Below are 22,450 nucleotides of genomic sequence, written 5' to 3'. Positions count from 1 at the left end.
AGTTCAGGTTAAACTGAATATCGCAGTCATATTTTAGCATCAGCTTAAGGAGAGCTATTAATTAATGAGAAAGAACTGAATTCCAAACTGGCCTTTTTGTATAATCTCTACACAGTCACTGCAGTTCAGCCACTTCAAGCACAACCCAAAATACAATTCGTGGGCGTGAAGAGTGTTGCACATTTAACAATCTGCTGGGTGCCTTACTTGATAAAGCACAGTGGAGAGAGCAGGGAGGGGAGGAAGCTTTTGAACTGGGTTTTAAAAGAGGCTTTGGCAGAAAGAGTGGGGAGGAACTGAGCTGAAACCTTTCCAGGGACTGGACTCCAGTTCTTTGGACTTACTTGAGGGTGGAATGGTAACAAAAAGGCCCATCAGATAATCTTTGGAAGTGCTCGAAAACTGTCAAATGAAAAATACTTGTTCCAACAATGGCCGAGCCACTAATCAGAGGGCGTCCACAGATGATGTGTATCTTATGCAACATTGATGGTGAAAGCAGCAAAAACACAGAATGAGAACCAGAAGTTCAGCAAAGGCTTCCAAAGAATCACACTGTTGCCAGAGAGAGGAGAGGTTTTCCATTTCTGTAAGCCAAGGGGCAAGACCAGAGCAATCGCTACAATGGCTGGTTTATGATGGAAATTTTAAAAGCACAAATAACCCCTTAAGGAGAGAAAAGCCACAAACACAAAATCTAGTTTCCATTATTTTAATAACTTCTAGTTCAATGGTTTTTTCAAGTGACTTAGCCAAGACCAAAGTGAGTAGCTATTACTGCAGCCAGAATTGAGTTATTTTGAATTAACAGAATTGAAACTATGAAAGGACTTGATTAGGTGCTGGTTGGACACTGTGCCCAGCCTTGCTGAGAGGTGTGGGTTGGTAAAGATCCCACTGGGAAGCGATTCCATCCTTTATTACTCTGTCCTCTGGGCAAAATGAAATGATTCATATTTGGAAATAAAATACTCAGTGGGAGGAAGGGTCATTTGCTTAAAGGAGTAAGACCATATTGCCCATGCAATTTGGAAAAGTCAACCTTAAGGATTTCTTTTGTATTTTATAAGTTGATTTCACTTTTTCATTTTTATTTTGAGTCTGAGACTCTATGTGGAAGAAGAGATTTTTCATAGGTATTGAATATACAAACAAAAGTGATGGATTTGGGAGAAATCAGCACAGGGAGGTACAGGAAATCCAGAGCCAGTGTTAGGTCAACTGGGAGCATGTGGGTGGGGAGAAGAGGAAGGAGGAAAACTACGAGCATGGAAGCTGAGGGGAGAGACTGTGACACAAGGTGACAAGGAGAGATGCTGCCAAGACGTCCAGAAAGATCAGCTCTCGTGGGATACCTTCCTCTTCGTGTTCTCTTGTATGTCAGGGTCTCTTAAAATGTGGCACTGGATTGGATTCAACGCTCCGACTAACCTGGCATTGGACCATATTATCTGGTTCTTGTGCTCTGGTATTGTAGGTTTTTTGTTAGCCAAGTCGTAATATTGGATGATATTAAACACCTGTAATCTCCAGGTCACTTTTATATGAATGGCAATGGCTTCATAGCCAGACATAGGATATTATTTCTATTAAGTTATATTTCACTATTTTGCCTTAGAACTCCATCTCATCATGATTCCTCTAAATCCTGATTCTCTGGTCTTTAGAGCATTATTCATTTGCATATAAACTCATTGGCCATTGGCCTATGACTTCTCCAAAAATAATTGATGAAAATATCAGAAAGATGCTACCTGTTTCAAATACTCGAAAATGACAGGTTTCTCGGATTAAAATGCATCTGTTATTGAACATTTTCGGGATAGCACTATTCAAACAACTTGGTAATAATAATAGCTGGTATTTATTGAACACATTATTTGCTAGGTAATTCTCGCAGCAACCGTGTGATGTAGGAAATATCATTTTCCCATTTGACAGGTGAGGAAATTGAGACAAAGCCAGACTGTCTGTAGTCACAAAGGTTATAGTAGCAAAGCCAGGCCCTCCACCAGGCTCTGTGGCTCTGGACTGATGCTCTGAGCCGTGACACCACACATACTCCATGCGTGTTCTCTTCCGTAATTGTCACTCTCAGAGGTGACAAGAGGGGGTTTCCATGGAACCCTCAGGTTGACCACTCTAGTGACACTGTCACCAAGAGGAATTCATGTTATTTAGCATGACATTTTCATAGGGAAGCAGTGGTCATTTGCTATATCTTTGCTACATACTGACAACTTACGTTCAGTGTCCAATTTAGAATTTTTCCCGAAATTACCATCCATCTTACTCGTCTGTGAGATTCCAGGATAAATCCTTCCCACATTTTGGAAGTTGACACATTTTCCCTTCAGACCTCTGGCAGTCCTCCTGTTCTGCCTTATACTCTTGGTTGCAGGTACACACTCAAACTAACCCATGGAGAAAAGATGAGTGTTTGGGAAAGGGCTGTTCCTCTAAGAAAGGGAGGATCGTCATGACACACGGCAGCAACTGAAAAGCCGGGAGGGGGCGGGAACCAAGGGGGCTCAGCAGCGTCTCCTTTCTTTCTCCTTTCTTCCGGCTTTGTTGCTTCTCCCTGCGTACGTAGAGTCCGTTTCTACCTTTCGTCCCCACAGCTTCCTCTGAGTTTCTGCAGCCTCTCAGTTTTAGCTTAAATAAGGCCACCCCAGCCATGACACTACGTGACCGTGGACCTCAAGTGCTCACAACCACCTAGACTTGCCCTTGACAAATTACAAGGACGGGTGGTTCATCTTTTTCAGCCTGAGAGCAAGGCATGGATCTAGGCTGCCTATGGATGGGCGCCCCTCTAGGCGGCATGGCCAGCTCTGCCCAGGAGCGGTGAGGGCCGGCCCTCTGGCCTGCATTGCTCAGAGTTCACGTCTGTGGGAAGAGGCAGAACCTTCCAGCAGGGAGGAGGATTCCGCCAGCATGCTAAAGCATTGTTTTGTTCTTTTTTCTTTTCTTTTGCCCACGCCCTGCGGCTTGTGGGATCTTAGTTCTCTAACTAGGGATTGAACCCGGGCCCTTGGCAGTGAAAGTGCGGAGTCCTAACCACTGGACCACCGGGGAACTCCCCTAAAGTGTTGTTTTGAATTACCCATAAAGCAAGCAAGATTACAAAATCGGTTCTGCAATGACCGCACCTCTCAGTTCAATAGGATGTAATGCACTTGAACCTGGAAAAATTCAAGTAAAGGAATTGACTGTCTTATATTCTAAATTGGATTTCAGTGTTTCTTCTTCCAGTTTCAAAATCATACAAGGAATCTTTCTACTTCATCTTCACCACATTACACTATCTTCTGTAAGCACTGGTCCAACTCACATTTTCATCTTTCTTTTGCCCCAGTCATAGCTTTAAAAAATAGACATTTTTCCTAATTGTGCCATATCCCGAAGTTTAGCTGATTTGTATGTGTGCTCATAAAATGGCCAGAAGGGCCCTGGGTAGCCCCATGGTTTCTTCTTAGATTGAGTTCTTCTGAGGTTTTCTCTTCTACTGCTCCCCAAATTTTTCCTGACTTTGTGGACAGAGTTTAATTTTTTTAAGAATTTGTCATTTTTCTTGAATTTCCTTTCCTTTATCTATTGTTTTTCTTTGTTCTTTTAAAAAAATTTTTAAAAGATTTTGGCTGCGTTGGGTCTTCGTTGCTGCACGCGGGCTTTCTCTAGTTGCGGCGAGCGGGGGCTACTCTTCGTTGCGGTGCGCGGGCTTCTCACTGTGGTGGCTTCTCTTGTTGCGGAGCACGGGCTCTAGGCATGCAGGCTTCAGTAGCTGCAGCACGTGGGTTCAGTAGTTGCGACACACGGGCCCTAGAGTGTGCAGGCTTCACTAGTTGTGGCACACGGGCTCAGTATTTGTGGCTCACTGGCTCTAGAGCACAGGCTCAGTAGTTGTGGCACACAGGCTTAGTAGCTCTACAGCATGTGGGATCTTCCCGGCCCAGGGATTGCATTGGCAGGCGGATTCTCAACCACTGCGCCACCAGGGAAGTCCCTAATTTTTAAATTGTTTTCGGTCCCTGGGCGCATATCTCCTTGCAAAGTCTCAGTCTCTCAAACCTCAAGCTCATGACTGATGTGTCCCATCATCACAGGCTCTAGGGAAATTGATCGCCCTCGCCTAACGTTTTGGTCACTTCTACAGTAACAACCACTTCTCTGCTGGTCAGGATTAGTCCCTGAGAGCACTTCTCTTCACTCTTTACTTTCTGACAGAGGACAGCATATAAAGAATTCAGCAAATGCTATGCTTTTTTTAAGAACAAGACACGAGAGGTGTCTGGAAAGACATCTGCCCGTTGCCATTCCTGTGTGTCTTTTTGCTCCACTAGTGTTGATATGCTTCCTTCGCAAAAAAAAAAAAAAAAAAAAAAAAAAAAAAAAAAAAAATTCTGCTGAGGGAGAAGCTGATGGTGGAGGATAAAGCCCCCATAACTGGCTGCTAGATCTGGCTGCCTTCGAGAATCACCTGGGGATCTTGTTACAAAAATGTATTCACAGACCCCACCCCAGACCCACTCAATCAAAATCCCTGGGAATCCCAACAGAGCAAACCCCACCTAAGCCTTAGTCCAGGAGCTGAGGCCACTGTCTGCCATTCACTTCCATCGTGACAGCACATTTTATCCTCACTTCAAAGCTCTCTCCTGGGAAGCTGTATTTTAATAGGTATCTTCTTAACATATAGCTTCGAGTGCCATTACATGTTCCTTTTTCAGTAGGTCTTACTCTTCCATTGCTACAGCTGAATTATATGCTTTGACTCACCAAGGCCTGGTGATACTGTTATGTTTATCTCATTACATAAAAATGTCAGATTCATTTTACCATGTGTGAATTCTGATTCTGAACTTTCTCCTCCACTTTCTTTGGCATCTTTGCCACTATCATCTTGCATGACATCCTTTCATATCTTTCTGATGCCTTCCCCTTTCCACTTATGTCCGTTTCAAGTCCCCTTAGTTATGTCAGTGACTTCTTTCAAATGCATTTCCCGCTAGTCTTTATAAGATTCACTTCATGTCTTGCCAACTCCTCTTTCTGATGTCATCCTGTTCACCAGATGTTTATATCATTGCTTATTGCACTTCCATGCCCTCCTTTCAGTGACAAAATAAACCGCTGCTAATGAAAAAAATGCATGAAAACATTACTAATGTCCCTCAATCTTCCAGTGCTATATCCATGTTGTCTAAGTCTGCAGCCTGGGCAGCATTTTCCATAACTGCAACTGTGCAACATCAGACCCACAGGCTATTGTAATTAGTTAAGGAATACTAGCTGTTTTATGGAGAACTTGGAAATTCTTAGATGCTTAGTACAATACAAGTTTATTTCTCAATCATGTTAGAGACCAATGTAGGTATTCCTTTGCTTTCCACGTAGTGATTCAGGAAGCCAGACAAAGGGGAAGTTGATTTGGGGAAACCACTTAGCTCTCTCTGCCACACGTGTTGACAGATGTTTTACAAACAAAGAGACCTAAATTCTAATAAATTTGGGAAATGCTGAATCAAACACAATGTGACAGGGTCAGTTGTTTTGTTCTGTTTTTGCTATAGTACTTCCTCAGGCTATTACCATCCTACATACGCATCATTCATTCATTTATCCACTCATTCAGTCATTCAAGTATAATTTAGACACATAGGCTGTGGAAATAAAACCGTTCTAGCATCAGTTTTTCTTGTTTTCATGGAGGAGGCAGATCTTAATTTATCACACAATACAAAGTTAGTCACAAGCCCTGTGAAGTGCTATCGGGGAATATTATCGGAAGCTCTAGGGACACGAAGCAGGAGGACCCGGCTCGCCGTGGGTCAGAGGAGGCATCCCTGGGGAAGGGTAACTGAGCAAGGTGTCAGGGAACTGCAGGTTTCACTAAGGCAAGTTGTGTTTGAGGAACTGTCAAAGGTAAACAGAACCAGACACTAGTTAAAGTGGAAAGAACATTTTTTTTTTTTTTTTTTTTTTTTTTTTTTGCGGTACGCGGGCCTCTCACTGCTGTGGCCTCTCCCGTTGCGGAGCACAGGCTCCGGACGTGCAGGCTCAGCGGCCATGGCTCACGGGCCCAGCCGCTCCGCGGCACGTGGGATCTTCCCGGACCGGGGCACGAACCCGCGTCCCCTGCATCGGCAGGCGGACTCTCAACCGCTGCGCCACCAGGGAAGCCCACATAATGTCATTATTTGCCCCAGCACCTTAGTTAGGTATAAAGAAATTCCTAAATAGAGAGCGTTCAGTTCTTTAGGCTGAGATATAAATAACGGTTCATTTCTCAAGACATTTAATTTTCCTCTTGCTTTCTGTCTACAGACTGCTTCACTAATGCATTTGATAATTCTCACAAAGGGTAAATGATAAATGATAAAGCCAACATTTTGGTCCACTTATTTTATTCCAAGCTCTATTAAGAAATATAGTGAAGAAAATGTTGATTCCATTGAATAACAGGAGTTTTGGGTATTATCACTGTTACTTAAAAAATTATTTGTGTTACTCTCTGTTATCACAGAGAATAAGGACTTTGCTGTATTTTTGAATTTAACAATTCTTTTTTTAAAAAAATAATTACCAAGGAAGGAAACAAGAACAGTTCTTCTCGAGTTGTTGATGCCTTTCAAAATGCTGAATTACCTCTCTATACCTGTTTCCAGAATTCTAAAATGGGGATAAAAGTGTTATCTGCATTATAGAGCTGCTAGGAATTTTATTTTATTATTTAAAAAAGTAAATTTATTTATATATTTTTATTTTTGGCTGCATTGGGTCTTTGTTGCAGCACATGGGCTTTTCTCTAGTTGCGGCGATCGGGGGCTACTCTTTGTTGCGGTGCACGGGCTTCTCATTGCCGTAGCTTCTCTTGTTGTGGAGCACAGGCTCTAGAGCGCAGGCTCAGTAGTTGTGGCGCACGGGCTCAGTAGCTGTGGCGCACGGGCTCTAGAGCACAGGCTCAGTAGTTGTGGCGCACGGGCTTAGTTGCTCCGCCACATGTGGGATCTTCCCGGACCAGGGCTCGAACCCGTGTCCCCTGAATTGGCAGGAGGATTCTTAACCACTGTGCCACCAGGGAAGCCTCTAGGAATTTTAATTTTATTAGGTAATAACATGGAAAGGGCTTAGAGTGATACTCAGCACAGAGTAAGTGCTAATAAATATTATTCATCATTTTCTTCAACATAAACACAATTTCATGGGTTATTTGATTTCCAAAACAGCCTTCCCAGCGTGATTAGTGTAGATTGGCCCCACCTGTTGAAAGCAGGGCTCCCTTTCCCTGGCCTCACAGATTTCCTCCAAAAGCCACAGGGCCTGGGTATCCGAATCGAAGAGTGCAGTAGTTAAAATCCTGTTTGCTGGCTGGAGAAATGCAGAGAAGCAGAGGAGATCTGGTGTCTTAGCAGCCATTGATCTGCACTGACTCTGTTATCATAGCACTTTCACGGCACACTTCCTGGGCAGATGAGTCATGTTTCCTGGAACTGTCTGTCAGAGGAAGTTCGCTTCTAGGACGCCTGGCATTTTGCTTAGAATTCAGATAAGCTATTTCAATTCTAAGGACAACCGCTGTTCAAAACCACACGTAAAAAGCGAAAACAGTGTGCCAAACGATTCAGTTGAAGACTCCCTACCGGATATGAATCTAGCCTTGGACGAAGCAGGATCATGATTCACAAGGAGTTTAGAATGAAGCGTATCCATTGGTTAATTAAGCCAGATACTTTGTAGTGTCACTAAGTGCAACAAGAAGCATTTTAGAAGCATTTTAAGACTCCCAAGTAAAATGCCCAAGTAACATGCGAGTTTTTTTAATTACAGAAAATTTAAGGGAGAGATGTTTATTTCAGTGTGATCAAAATCCCTTTCCTCAAAGGCAAATGCTGATCACTTGTCACCATCCCTCACAATGAAGAATTTTCATGTGATTGCATTAATTTGCTGTAGTTGAGGCAAATACAGCAGCCTTCAAAAGAGAGCCTTTGCTCTCAGATTCAAAAGAAACTGTGTGTTTCCCCTCTCAGTATCCTCTCAAACATGAAGGACAGGATCAGGTTAAATAATAATCAGACCTACCAATAATTTCCACACTACCCGCAAGCCAGTGAAAATTCCATTTGATGCTCAAAACTTGAAATTGCTCTATCCACACTTCCTTTCCTGGTGGTCCTCACCGAGCTCTGCTTCTCAGACCACAGGCATCGGGTGCGTGCAAGGTCTCTTCCATCATCCAACAGACACGTGGCACGAAGCAGAAGGCTAAATTCAGAAATTGGTGGTCATTGTTGTGGATTTCAGCTAATTACACTGATTGACTATGTTTTACAATGGGAACAATTTCCACCTGCAACATTTCAGAATTTTTTCAAAAATGCCATCTTCACCCTTCAGTTCTTACATGTACTTATGTACTGAACAGGCTTTCTTCTCCCGCCCTCCCTCAATTGGGGAAGAGTCTGCAGGGCAGGGCTTTCGGTCCTTCCAGCTCCAGGTTCTAAGATTTCATGCTGTGCTATAGGTCCCTCCCTGTTTCTGAGTCCATCTGTAGCAGATGGTTAGGCTTTTAAGAGGCAGAATAATCTTTTTTAAATGTTGAGTGCTTCACATTAGCGGTAGAGTTGGCAGAGGGAAGGCTGCGGTTCATGGAATTAAATGTTCATGTATATACGAGGGAGAATATGCTTGGCTTTCAAAGCATTTCACTTCCCACTAGGGAGGGAATTAGGCACTTATTGGTCCATCAGTGACTATCAAAACTTATGTTTGTGAGAGCTTTTTAGTCCCTGAACATCTGAAAGAATGATTTTTTAATAACGAATTAGTCTAATTAATAATAAAAACCTAGTTATGATTAAAAAAGGAAGCATTGGGGACAAAATATGGTTTTAAATTAATGCTGGAGGAGATTACTTTATATAATAACATTTTAATGGGCTAATTTTCATGGATAATCTTGAGACACATAAAAATGATTATGGAGACAGACAATATAATATTTTTAGTAGACCAGCTGGGTATCTGAGAACCTAAAAGCGTATGGAATTCTGACACTGGAAAAACATTACCAGTGCACATCTACATTGCTATGTCAGTAGGTCCCCAGAGACAGTGCTTTAAAAATAAACTTACCTGATTACACAGGCATACAGTCATTGCAGACATTTTAGAAGATATAGAAAAACCTAGATAAAATAAAAATAACCTAAATTACATCATTACTGATAATATTTGGTGGTACTTATTTCCTGTAGTTCCATCCTATATATTTATTTTATTTTAATGTTTGAAGGGGATCATTTTGTACATACTGTCCTATAATGACTTTTTTACATGTAACAGTAGCTTGCGAATGTTTCTCCTTGTTACTTATTTATCTCCTTGTTACACCACAGCATTTGCAACATCGAATGCATCGAATGTTCCACCATCACAATACAGCCATAGAATCTTTGCACATTTCCACTATTATAAACAATGCTGAGATAAAACATCTTTGTAGTTAAACCTGTGCATACATCCATGATTAAACAATGATTAACCAAACAAACAAACCCAAATCGGCCTTTGTGGCTTCTAAAATAAGTAATATGTAGAAAGCAAAAATAAATATCAATGCGCTATTAAGAGGGGACAGCAACTAGCCACCCCAGGGAAAGGAGACTATATGGTCTGTGTTTGAGACAGACCTGTAATTCAGAGTGACACAGAATAACTCAGCTTGTGGTCTTTCAGTGGTGTTTCTTTGTCTCCTACAAAGCCCAGCACTGAGTCATTGTTTCCTTTTAGATGGTACCTCATGCTTCCTGCTGCAGCCTGCAGCACAGGGCAGTGCGTTTCCCGGGCCGGGGGAGACCTGTGCCTCTGTATCCGAGGGCACTGTGAGAGCGCCCGGTGTCTCACGGGGAGGCTTCACCTCCAGGGCCATCACGGCGCCCTCTAGAGCCTACCACGCTCTGCTGATGTGCTTTCCTTTAAACCTTTGCCTAGTTTACCTCCACAATTGGATTCCTTTTTTACCCCGAAGCTCTTCTCACCCACAGTGGGAGCCTTTTACCCTACCTGATGAATCTTGCTTGGCAATTTCTCCTATTGTTACAGGAACATTTCAAAGCCCTTCAAATTTAAGGTAAACTCTGAAAGCTCCAAGTTTATCCAGGAGATTTGTTTGTAAACATTGAATAACAATGTTCTCAACAGCTGTTCTGATAAAGCGGTTCCCATAGTTCCTGGTACACTTGTTTTTTGGGTGGGGAAAATCGGAAGAGGTGCTCCAAGAATTCACCAGTTCCCACTCCTCTGGAGTTCCAGGGGCCAAGCAGCCAGAGCTGCAGCTGGCCGGACGGAAAGGGGAGAGGAGGCTGCAACAGGAAAAAACACAGGTAGAGCCACTTTGCTTACCGGTGGTCTCTCCCTGATCCGCTCACCAGGGCAGCCTTGACAGATTTCCCAGTGTCCTCTTCGCCACCAGCCCTGCCATGATCCACCATCTCCCTCCACTGAGACACACACTCCATGGTCCGTCTGCCCCACTGTATGATCTGCACTGGGCTCTGCACCCCACACACAAAACCAGGTCGTCATAGCAACACGCTGCCCCTGACGGCCATCCATCTCCTCGCAAGTGATTCATTGATTTGTTGCTTCCCCGTCTGGTCTGCCGGGATGATTTCTGAGAAATATTTTATGTGAGTCAGTTCAAGTTCTTTCTACCTACCCATCATATTTTTTCTCTCAAAACTATTTCTGTTATGGTTTCTTTAGAAACAAGGTTGGTTCCCTTTGCCTCTGACCAAGAGTTAGAATAACATTTGGGGTACTTTCCATATGCCAGGACTCATCCTCAACCTATTACCTGGTTTGTCTCATTTGCTTAAGCACAACAACCCTATGAGATAAGTACCATTAAGATGCCAAGTTTACAAAGAAATCTTAGCTTACGGAGGTTAAGTAATTTTCACAAGATTATATTCTAAGCAAATTTTAGTGCTAGACTGGACTTTGAATCTAGAGCCTGACACTGACCACATTGAATATACTCTAGTGTGTTCCTACAGTAAAATTACTGTCCGGCTCTCAGTTGAAATATAATCTTCTACTAGTGACATTGCCTTCAAAAAGCCACTCTGTGAACTCACTGAGTATAGTTCTCAGAAATGTAACTATCTTCTTTACATTGACCAGAAGTTTTGCTCTGTAAAACTATCAGGGATTCTCTACTATGCCTAGAATTCTCCCTCACGGCAGATGAATTATTTCAATTACATATTAAACTCTAAAGGATAAAGTTCTTTTGGGGTTTTTAAAGATTTGTTATAGGAACTGGACCAAAATTTTTTTCTAGAAGTTTCTCCATATTTTAATGATACGATCTCAAAGAAACTCTTGATTTAATTTCTTTATATGGACTATATTTAATTCTTACGATTAAACCTCCACTATAAAAATGTTTTTCTTCCAGAAAAATTTCAAGTAAATAGGAAAAACAGTAGTTAGAAAAAGTGTGAATTCGATGCTGATCTAAAATAGAAAGGGCTAAGTTTTAGTTGTTACTGTGATTCTAAAGTGGGTTTAGAAAAGAAGTCTATCTATACATCCCAAACTGAGATAGGAGACAGTTATAATTTCATTCATTAGGATCACAAATTTTCAAAATCATAAAACCATTTAGCAACAAAGAGGCCCTTGAAAAGCACACTTCTGTTCTGAGAGTTCTTGCAGTTCATAAAGTTGATTCTTGCTGAGGGAACAGGTTACACATTAGCTGACCCTGGGTTTCTCCAGACTTGAGTTCCAGTGATTCGTAAAGTACCTACAAAAACCTTAATCTTAAAAAAATCTCATTCTGTCAGTGATATGTCTTTGGTTTTCTGTCTTCCATTTTGTATGCGTGGGTCTGTACTATTTAGGAGCCCACGGATCATTTCACGTTGCAACTGTAGTCAGAAATCTCTAATGGTCTCATCAACTCTGCATGCACCGAATTATCAAACCCATGCAAAGGAAGTAGATAGAAATTGGCAAGCGAGACTTCCGCAAGAGATTTCCTTCCTCTCCGAGTGTTGTAAGAGTGGTTGAGATGTTTCAGGGTGGCGCGGGGTTGGAAGATCTAAAACACAAAAACCCTAAACGAATCTTCTCCTGAAGAGGATAACTGAAAAGATTCTACACAGCAGGTTTTGTACATATACATATCCACATCTGAAGATACATTAAATGGCAACTTGAAAATGTAAACAGCATTTCAATTATTAAAAAAAAAAACCAAACCTCTAGACACAGTTATACAAATTCGATCTTCATATTCAAAGTAAGAATCTCAGTCTTTCACTTCTTAATTTCTGCTAGTCCCCTTCCTATGGGCTCAAGGCCTCAAATACTGTTCAGATGGGGTAAATCTTGGGGCTTTCTAAAAGCCGGGAATGGTACCCTTAGCGGAACCAAGCCACATGCTGGCCAGGAGTCCCAGTGAGTCACAGCTGGGATGGCCTGTGGTTAACATTCTGCTCTGAAAACAGAATCAGGAACAGCAGGCACCCACTGGTTTCCACGGTAACCGGTATTTGTGTACTTTGAAAAATGACTGTTCCTTTTTGGGTGGTAAATTTAACGAGGGAATGAATTGTTGAGGTGAGGTTAGCCATCTGTGTGAGTATAAACAAAAACCCGTGATTTAATTAAGTGTAAATGTTAGAAAGACATAAAATTAGGGGTGTGGGATTTTTTCTTCTAGAGAGGTATTTTTCTACACTAATTAAGTCATTAATTTATTTGACATTATATGTAAGTATTTTCATCAACGTCTATTTGATGTTTATTTCAACGTATCATTCTCTTCCCTCCAAAGGCAAAAAGAAACTACTTGTTATTCACCACTGTTCCCCCCAGACCCACTCCCTTTGCCCCCAACCCCCATTCCATTCACAGTGTGTTATTTAAGAGCCACTGGGATCAGGGGCTCTCCTTCAATGAAGTAACTCCATCCGGAAGGAAGAAAAAAACATCCCCTGCAAGTCATGTGAAAGTGTCACGTTTCTTAACCTTACCGAGCTGGGAGGCAAGAGCACTGTACTCTTTATGACCGTGCACAGCATCTAAACTAGGGCTCCTCAAAGTGTTGCCACCTAGTTTTTCAGAAGATCCACGAAGCTTAAGGCAATTACAGTTCTAGAGAGATCTTACCTCATGTTTTGTTGGATAAAGATGAAGTAATTAAAGTTTTGGTCACTGCAGTACAATCCAAAGTTTAGAATGAGCCTTTTGGAGTGGAAACCAGTAGAGCGTTTTCTTGTTTATTATGCTTTGGCGTGAGAACAGTATGTTTATTTTTGTACTAATTAGTCTTGAATTGGAATTCATACCCTAGGTTTAATAGAAACTCTGTGGCTGAAATAAATACCCTGCAGTGAAGCAATAGTTTAGGAATAAACAGGTTACCGTACAGACCTTCTTCCCCCTCTACCTCCTGCAGTGGGTGGTGGGTCTGGAGACCGGACGTGGAGGGCTGTTTTTGTTTCCTCTTCTTTTTATGTGGCTTTATTCTTTCTCTCATTTTTGCTCCCCCTTCATGTCTTCTGTCAACCACCTACAGTATTAGAAGTTTGATAATAAATACATATATCCAAAGCAGCAGTATTTAAAAAATTAAAAGGAAGCTGCAGGGACAGGTCTGAAAACTAAACCTCATCTTTATCATTTGCATAAAATGCTTAAGTTTAGTACTTAAGAGTGAGTGATATAATGGACTTCTGAGTTTCTCTTTTTAAATCTCAACTGACCTTCCCTGCGTCGCACAGAAATGTACGGCCGATCTGCTGCCCGTTTTGAGAACTCAGTGAGACGACCCAAATTTAGAAATCTGCGATTTTTATTATGACCTTGAACAAGGCCCTTCTGCAGAGTGGCCACAAAGGACGCAGACCTTTTGCTGCCTGAAAGGAGCATGCTGAAGTTTAGGACTGTAAGACCCTAACATGTATCTAACTGTGCAGCGTTAAAGTAACAATGCAGATTAAGTGCCATTAAAATCAATGCAGCTGTCGGGGAGATGGCTGTGTTCCTTCTCTGAAGCTGTTGTATTGGGAACCTGCCCTGGACAAAGCCCTGTGCTAGGCTGTGAGGGGATGTAAGAGGTAGTCTGGGCTCTAAGGAAACTCCTAATCAGTAGGGGAGAGAGACACACATGCCTATCTCCAGAATGTGCCCATTTCCACAAAGAAGCACAAATGAAAAGCTGAGGGGTTTCAAAGGAAAACTAATTTATGACCGGCTACAGGGATTAGGGAAGGGTCCGTGGAGGGGCTTTGTAGAATCTGATTAAGAAGCTTTCCATGCTCAAATCAACATGCTTCAAACAGTATTTTCTATGATAACATTTCAATAAATAAAAATAATTTGGTCAGTGTGGAATTTACTGAATCCAGATGATACATTTACATACAGACACACACAAGCACATACACTCACACGTGTGTACTCTCCAAGTGAATAATAAAGGAAGTGCATGATCAGACATTTTCCATTTTTTTTATAATGGGCAGCTCATCCCAAGGGTAACTGGAACAAAGCATTTCATGTGGACATTTGGAGATTAAAAGAAAATGTAGTGGCCTGAGTCATGAGGAAGCCAATCTTTTTGGATTATCATTATTTTTACCAATTGAAGAGATATGGCAAAGGTGTTTATTTTTTTAGTTTGGAGATATGTATCTGATGAAATTAGGCAGATAAAAGGTACCCAAGAGGATGTATAAGTACCTCAGTGGGGAAATGGGCAAAGACCTCAGCAGAAAAGTTGCAAGAAAAGAAAAAGAAATGCCCAGTAAACATGAAAGAAACTTCAACCCCAAAGTAACAACTTAAGACAATTACAAAAAGAAAACAAATTTTCACTATTAGCCCCAGTTTTTAAAATAATGGCAGTCATAAAATATTTCCATAAACTGCTGGTGGGAGAATAAATTGGTATAAACTTTCTGGTAAGAAGTTTAAAAATATATATCCAGAGCCATGAAAGGTCATGGTCTTTAATTCATTCCCTTTATAGGAATCTTTCCTAAGAGAAATTTAAACTATCAGGCAAAGACTTATATTTATTGGCCCCCAGACTGGAAATATCCTAAGTGAACAACAGTAGAATTATAATGTAAATACAGCATATTCGTAGTATTTTGTGCCACTATTAAAAATGTTTACATAGACTATTTAGTGAAAAGCAGGGAACACCATTAAATGTGTAGCCCAACTTGATACACACACATATTCCCCTGCACACATATGTGTATATGTACGTATACAAACAAATGAAAAAAATGTTGGTAAGAGAAGCTTCTGGTATTAACAAAATATTAACTGTGGTTCTCTTCAGTGGGATTAATTTTTGTATCTTCCTTTCAGAGTTTTCCAAAATGTCTAATTGTTTATAGATAGTATTTATTTTAAAAATTTATAGCTTACAGTTACAATACTGTTATTCACTGAACATCTCTCACGTGTGATTCATATGTGAACCCATCTCCCCTGGCCCAGCATTTCCTTCTTCTGTGCCTGGATTATATTGGGTTGGCCAAAGTGAACTTTTTGGCCAACCAGTAATTTGGAGGGACCTCTCTGTATATAATTATCTATTTTTAATTCCTGCACTCAACCCACCTCAGTAGATTTACCCGTAACTTTTGAAGCAAGGAACAGCTTTTGCTGCACCAGTGGACTTTGCTTTTTCCATCTGACAAGCCTTGTAGGTTTTCACACTGGGAGGTCTCTCTCTGATTGCAGCTGTATGATGGCCCACGGCGCATGGGGCGCTATTGTGGAGCAGACATTCCACCTTCAGGGAGCACCACGGGCTCCAAGCTTCAAGTGCTGTTTTATACCGACGGGGTCGGTTACCATGAGAAAGGATTCCAGATGCAGTGGTTCGTCCAAGGTAAGCCCTCTGCTGATCTCAGTTGTATTTGGTAGTTGCTATTTCACCAAGAACCGTTCCCTTTGCAATTCTATATTTGGAAACAGTACCATTCACGAATAGTGGAACTGATCTTCGGTGGCTGTGGCAACTTGAAGCGGGATCTCAGTTCCTCGACTAGGGATCGAACCCAGGCCGCGGGGCTGCCCCGGCTCTCGTCTGCTTTGTAAAAAGAATTTTAACAAAGAGGTGGAAAACAGTGAAGCAGGTAAAGTGTTTATTAGGAGAGGAATACGTGTGGAGAAAGCACGGGTGGGCTTAGGTTGAGAGACAGAGCTGTGCCTCTGGGGTCGTTTAAATCACTTATATGGGGCAGTTCTTCCGGGTCTCCTCTGGCCAATCATCTTGCTCTGTCTGGCTCTGAGTCCGTATTTGGTCTGACTCGGGGCCCTCCCCTGTGTGCGCCTGCACTTCTTAGCAAAGGTGGATTTCAGCTCAAGGGTCTCTGGGAAGTTGACATATTATGGTCTGAACATATTATGGTCTGGCGCCCCCTCCCTTCTCCGAGTCCTGAGGACCCTTTCTGTGCATGTGTAGTTTGCGAGGTCTCCTTGACCTCAAGAATGGGAAATAGGGCTTCCCTGGTGGCGCAGTGGTTGAGAGTCCGCCTGCCGATGCAGGGGACACGGGTTCGTGACCCGGTCCGGGAGGATCCCACATGCCGCGGAGCGGCTGGGCCCGTGAGCCATGGCCGCTGAGCCTGCGCGGCCGGAGCCTGTGCTCCGCAACGGGAGAGGCCGCAGCAGTGAGAGGCCCGCGTACCGCAAAAAAAAAAGAATGGGGAATATATGGTCTCTCTATCTTCTCTCCAAGCAGGGCTCAGCTCCTCCTTGCTCCTTCCATTCTCTTTATCATGGAGCGTCTGTCCACAAGGGACAGCTTCCAGCTGCTCAGCCTGGGGCCCATCTATCTCCTGCCTCAGAACCTGCGTGGTAATCTAGTGCCCAGCCTCAGAAAGTTTTCTCAGACGTTGGTGGCCCTTGGAGAGTTGAATCCTGTTAAGACCAGAGTTAAGACCAGAAGTGAAGTCCACGTGGACAGGATTTGGGTAACTGCTTCAGGAGGTGCAGCCGTAAATTGCTTACGAGAAAGGAGGAAGCAGAAGGAAGTTTCTAGGGGTGAAGGCCTGTGCCTGGGTGTGGCAAGCAGGTCACAGGGTGCGATGGAGTCTCTCGGGGGAGTGGAACAGAATGAGATTTAAGACTCACCCTGACACTGAGCAGAGAAGGAGTGACGGGGATAGAAGGGAAGGAAGGAGGGTCGATCAGAGAGAGAAGGGGGAGGGAGAGGACTGGGCTGTGAGGGGGACCCGAGCAGAAAGCTTGAGCCAGTGATGCCGTAAGCCAAGGACAGGGGTCACATCTGCCAAACGAGTAGGGGCAGATGAAAGCCTGCCTACGACCTGGTGGTTCCAAAAACAGGTAGGGATCACCACTCCTCTGAGGATGAAAATTCGTTTTAAGCGCAAGTTCTGAAACTTCTAGACTGACTTCATGTGGGCCAGTCGAAAGGCAGAGAACCGCAGGCAGTGCTTCTCAAACCCTGGTCCCCCAAAGCAGCAGTAGAATTTGTGAGAAATGCAAATTCTCAGGCCCCATCCCAGAACTATGGAATGGCAAACTCTGAAGGGAAGCCCAATAATCTGTGTCTTAACTAGTCTCCCTGGCGAGTACAGTTGAGGACCACTCTCCTAGAGTGATCGAGACCTGAAAAGTATAGTCCTCGTGAATATTGCACAAGCAGTTCTAGGCCAGGAGCTTAGGGCTCACTACTATGAATCAGTCAGCTTGAAAGAGGAGCGGAGTTGCCGTGTTACACCTGGAATCACACACAGGCATTCTGAACGGTGGTCCTGCTGTCACAATCAGGGACGAGCCCAGGGTGAGCATACGTGAATGTGTGTTGAGGGTTTTTAACGTCATGGTACAGGTATTATATGCATTGCAGCACTTTACACAACTGAAGAACCCTATCATACACTTGAGAATGTGCGACGTTCTATTATTATGAACTGGAGCCTGAGTATATTTCGTTAAAATATACGTATAGGGTTTTTCAGTATTTAAAAATATTCAGTGGTAATCCACAGCTACTTATAACTTGAAATACAGATTATAAATTCCCAAAGTGCACGAGCTTTGATAATTAAGCTTGTGGAAGTTCGGGATTGTCCTTTTCATCAAATAGGTAGATTTAACCTTGGAATGTCAATTTATTGATCTATGAAATGAAGGAGCTGGATTGAGTCGTCTCTGTAATACAGCCCGTCTCTGGTATTGTGTGATTCAGAAATAGCCTGACTCTGAGGGAACTGGAGACAGTGTGGAAAGACCTAGAAGAAACAGGAAAATCTTGGGACATGGCCCAGATTCTGAAGGGCAAAGGGTATTTTCCAGAACCGTGTTTCTCAAGCTTCCACGTGGATATGCGTCACTGGGGATCTTGTTAGGATGCAGATCCTGATGTGAGGGCTAAGGTAAGGCCCATGGATCTGCATTTCTGAAAAGCTCCCAGGTGATGCCGTTGGCGGGTCTCTGTAGACCACACTCGGAGAGCTTTCTCTTCTCTAAACTCTGAAGCGGTGAGGTTCTTTCTCTCTGGGGCCCCAGCCCTTATCCTACTGACACTGAGCCACAGAGTGGAAAGTAAGAAATGCCAACCAGGAGACCGAGGCTCGGGGCCTAGGGGCACGGTCCTCAGCCCGAGATACACGCAGGAATTGCCTGGGAGTTTTCACAAGTACCGGTGCCTGGGTTCCAACCCAGGAGATAGGATTCCGTTGGTCTGCGGTGGGACCTTGACTACTGCTAATTTTGAAAAGCTCCCTAAGTAATTCTGCCATGCCGCTAGGACGGAGCATTTTAGGAGAAGCGATTTATTTTGCTGGTGATATCTTTCTCCTCAGTGCGCTGCTTCCTCTCCCCTCTGGGCCGTTGTAGCCGTACTAGTCCAAGGCCACACTAAGGACTTCATGGTCATTATTGGCTACCCTGGACGACTGGGTTTCTCCAGCCAACACACTAGGCACGGCTTTGAGTTTTGGTTGGGAAAATTTTTTTCTTCCAGTCCCATTTGGAATCTGTCTTCATTTGGGAGAGTCAAAGACATCCTCTGTCTATTCTCGTAACCTGTTTACTGTTTCAAAACTTACTCCCAATTGCTGAAAACTTGCTAAGCTTGGAACCAGAGTTGTGCAACAAAATTTTGCCAGATAGGACCAGAACTGAATAAATTTTTTTTTAACTCTGTGCCACTAGATGTAAATTATGCTTGGGAAGAACCTTCTGGAAGGAGACTGTTAGTGGTCTAGATCTGTGCAAAATTAACTGTCATATACTATAGCTACGCAATGCTGAGTTTATACTCAGCATCTGAACTACGTCTGTAACTTGAGACAGCCGAGAAGAGGGGCCGACAGAAAAGAGAAGGGTCAGGGAGGAGGCCTCCAACGGAAGAGGTTCCCTCACTTCTCACCTGTTGTTGGTAACCTGAAGACATAAATCTGATTTCTAGTCATCCCTGTGTTCCTTCCAGAGATACTAAGGAACTGTTAGTGTGTGACTCCTGCCCCAGGCCTGGTTCCTACACTCTGGGAGCTCACAGGCGACTGGGGGAAGGAGCCATCCAGCCAAGGGGCACATAAATAGACATGAAATTAGTGGTGTGATGATGCCACAGGAGCATACAAAAGGGGGTTCAACCTGCACAGGAGGCCAGGGCAGTCCTGCATGAGGGTGCAACTTTTGAACTAAAATCTAAGAATAAGCAGGAGCTAAGGAGGCAAATAGGAGAAGGAAAAGGGTTCCTCGTAGAAGAAAGACCCTGTGGTGGGAGGGGGCATGGTGCGCGTGGGGATCCACACGGCCAGGGCGGCTGGAGTCCAGTGTCACAGATCCAGCAGGAGGGTCCGGAGAGCGAAGCAGTGGCCTTTGGGTCCCTCACTGTTAGGGGCTCGGGCAGGGACGGGCTCATACCCTCTCTTTCCCGTAAACCCTTCAAATTTCAGAGAACTATAAGTTTTTTCTTCTTTTTATGCATCTTTATTTGGGAGATTATCTGGACGTTGAGCTTTGAAGCATTTATGACCTTGAAGTATCACATGTGCATACCAAAAAAACATGTTTACTTGAAATAAAATGTTGGTTTTCAGTTCCTTTTTTTTCTTGTCATTTAAAAATTTATTTTTATACAATTTTAAAGTTTACTCTCCATGTACAGTTATTACAAAATATTGGCTGTCTTCCCCGTGTTGTACAACACATCCTTGAGCCTGTCCTACACCCAATAGTTTGTACCTTCCACTCCCACCCCTATACTGCCCCTCCCCACTCCCCACTGGTAACCGGTAGTTAGTTCTCTCTATCTGTGAATCTGTTCTTTTTTGGTTATAGTCACTAATTTGTTGTGTTTTTTAGATTCCACGTATAAGCAATGTTACACAACATTTGTCTTTGACTTACAGAGAAATGAGTTTTGAGTAGCATCTGGAAGCACTGAAGCAACGTGGCATGTTGTGGGATCTGAATACAAAATATTCAATAAGTAATATTCATAATAATATTCATAACTAAATATTAAACAGATACAAGGTCCAGAATACACTTAAAAATTAGTCTCAATTTTAAATTAAAGAGAAATATTCCTGAATGTGCCTGCGTGCACACGCATGTGTGTCTGTGTAGGTAATTCAGAAACGTCGTCTGAGCGCAGCCTCTTCAGATCCGCATCTCAGAGTCAGGCTCCAGCGCTGGGCCGGGACACCCAGGCTGACACTGGCCGGGAAGCTGCTCTTCCGCACGGGCCAGAGAAAGTGCCTTTAAACTCTGAGCCTCTTTTCACTAGAATCAAATCTCCTTTCAGACCCTCTTTCCCCTCCCAGTCTCTTCCATACTATGCAGTGAGAAGTCCAAAACCCTCTTCGTTGCAAGTTCAGAGTCTGCAGTGGCATCATTTCCTGACCGTTGCTGCCGAGGAGGACTCCCCATGTGCTTCATTCGTGAGGCCAATTAATAAATAAACCCGCTCACAAAACGTGCCTCTCTGTCGCCCACACAGATCTTCTATTTGCTTTGAGAAAATGGACCTACAGTCGGGCTTTCTTTGTGGGTACTTCTTTAGAGTTGTGTTGCGGGTGTGAGATTAACCACACTGCGTCGCCTTTATGCGAAGCATCAAAGAGAATCCCACTCTGCAAAGGAAGAAATGGCCACAGTTGCCCTGTCTGGCTAAACGGTGTGCGGTATTCAGCGCTGACAGCATTGTCTGGGGGCTGAATTTGGCCTGGCCTCGGGGACCTGCATCTGGGTTGCTGAAGGGAATATAGAACTTTCTGCGAGCTGCGTGAATAGGGCCTCCCGGCCAGCTGCACAAAGCCCTCGCCTCTTCTGATCACGCCTCCCAGGGGCCCTCTTTCACTTGGCAGTGGAATCCGGCAAAAAGCAAGGTCAAGGAGCTTTGTGAGTGAAAGGGTGACATTTGCAAAGGGAGAAAACCCCTGAACTGGGAACAGCAGAGGAAGGGCGAAGTGCATGGATCAGGGGGTGATGTCACCCTGGGCTTTCACAAAGGAGAGAGTGGCCTTTTCTCTGGGGAGATAGATGACATCAGCCTCTTGAATGGGGGCTGGTTCCATTTTCTCATCTTTTCAGCTATTAACGAGATTTCTCAAGCCTTGAGGGTTTTTCAGAGATCAGCTCGGGGTTTATAAAAACTGTATCCGGATCCTGCATGGCTGGCTTGGTTTGAACATGAGCCAGCGCTTTCTTGACCACCTGTGGAGACGCAGCACGGTATCAAAGCGCTTCTAAAAGATGCATTTTGAGAGCCCTGGCAAAGAACCTCCTTGAGGTCAGCAACATTTCTCGTAAACCTTCCCTCAGTTCTTTCCCTCCTCACATGGGCATTTCAGTAGTCTTTGCTATTGTTGGTCTTTCAGGGGAATTCCATCTAATTTGTCGTTTTTTATTCCTTTTGTGATTTAGAGTATCTGTGCTGGGGTTTCTGGGAGGCTCACCCTTTGAGGACAAAGGTTTTATCTTTTGTAATTCAAAGAACAGTTTGTGGTTCTGCATCTTGTGTTAGTGATTACTTGGGGCCTCTGTGATATGTACTGAGGACATGTTTTCATTCAGTCATTCATTCAGCCAACCAACCAGAATATATTTATTCATGACCGGGTTCTGGGCTTGGCGTTTATAAAATGTAGAGAATGTATTTGTTTTCTCAGGCTGCCATAACAGAATACCAGCTTGAGTAGCTTAAACATCAGAAGTTAATTTCTCACAGTTCTGGAGGCTGGAAGTCCAAGATCAGGTGTCAGCAGGTTTGGTTTCTCCTGAGGCCCCTCTGTTTGGCTTGCAGACTGCAGCCTTCTCGCTGTGTCCTTACGTGGCTTTGTCTGTGTGAACCTACTGATGGCTCTGTGTGTCCAAATTTGCTATTCATATAAGGAGGCCAGTCGGATTGGACTAGGGTCCATTC

General features: G+C 43.5%; 1 protein-coding gene and 1 long non-coding RNA gene across 2 annotated transcripts in view; one reads left to right on the top strand and one right to left on the bottom strand.

Moving 5' to 3' along the window:
• Positions 1-22,450, top strand: part of CUBN (cubilin) — a 262,964-nt gene that overhangs the window by 70,196 nt on the left and 170,318 nt on the right. Inside the window, exon 28 of the mRNA XM_082845199.1 lies at positions 15,781-15,931. Within this exon, the coding sequence (XP_082701325.1) occupies positions 15,781-15,931 (151 nt within the window). The remainder of the gene's footprint in view (positions 1-15,780; positions 15,932-22,450) is intronic.
• Positions 8,198-10,491, bottom strand: LOC309965623. The gene is made up of 3 exons (XR_014326401.1): positions 10,408-10,491; positions 9,139-9,191; positions 8,198-8,268 (listed from the first exon to the last, which is right to left on the bottom strand). It is a non-coding gene; the product is annotated as an uncharacterized lncRNA (long non-coding RNA).

Source organism: Leucopleurus acutus, assembly GCF_964270905.1.
Source record: "Leucopleurus acutus genome assembly, chromosome: 1".
NCBI lineage: Eukaryota > Metazoa > Chordata > Mammalia > Artiodactyla > Delphinidae > Leucopleurus > Leucopleurus acutus.
The sequence above is the reverse complement of the archived record's forward strand: the minus strand, read 5'-3'. Positions and strand labels throughout refer to the sequence as shown.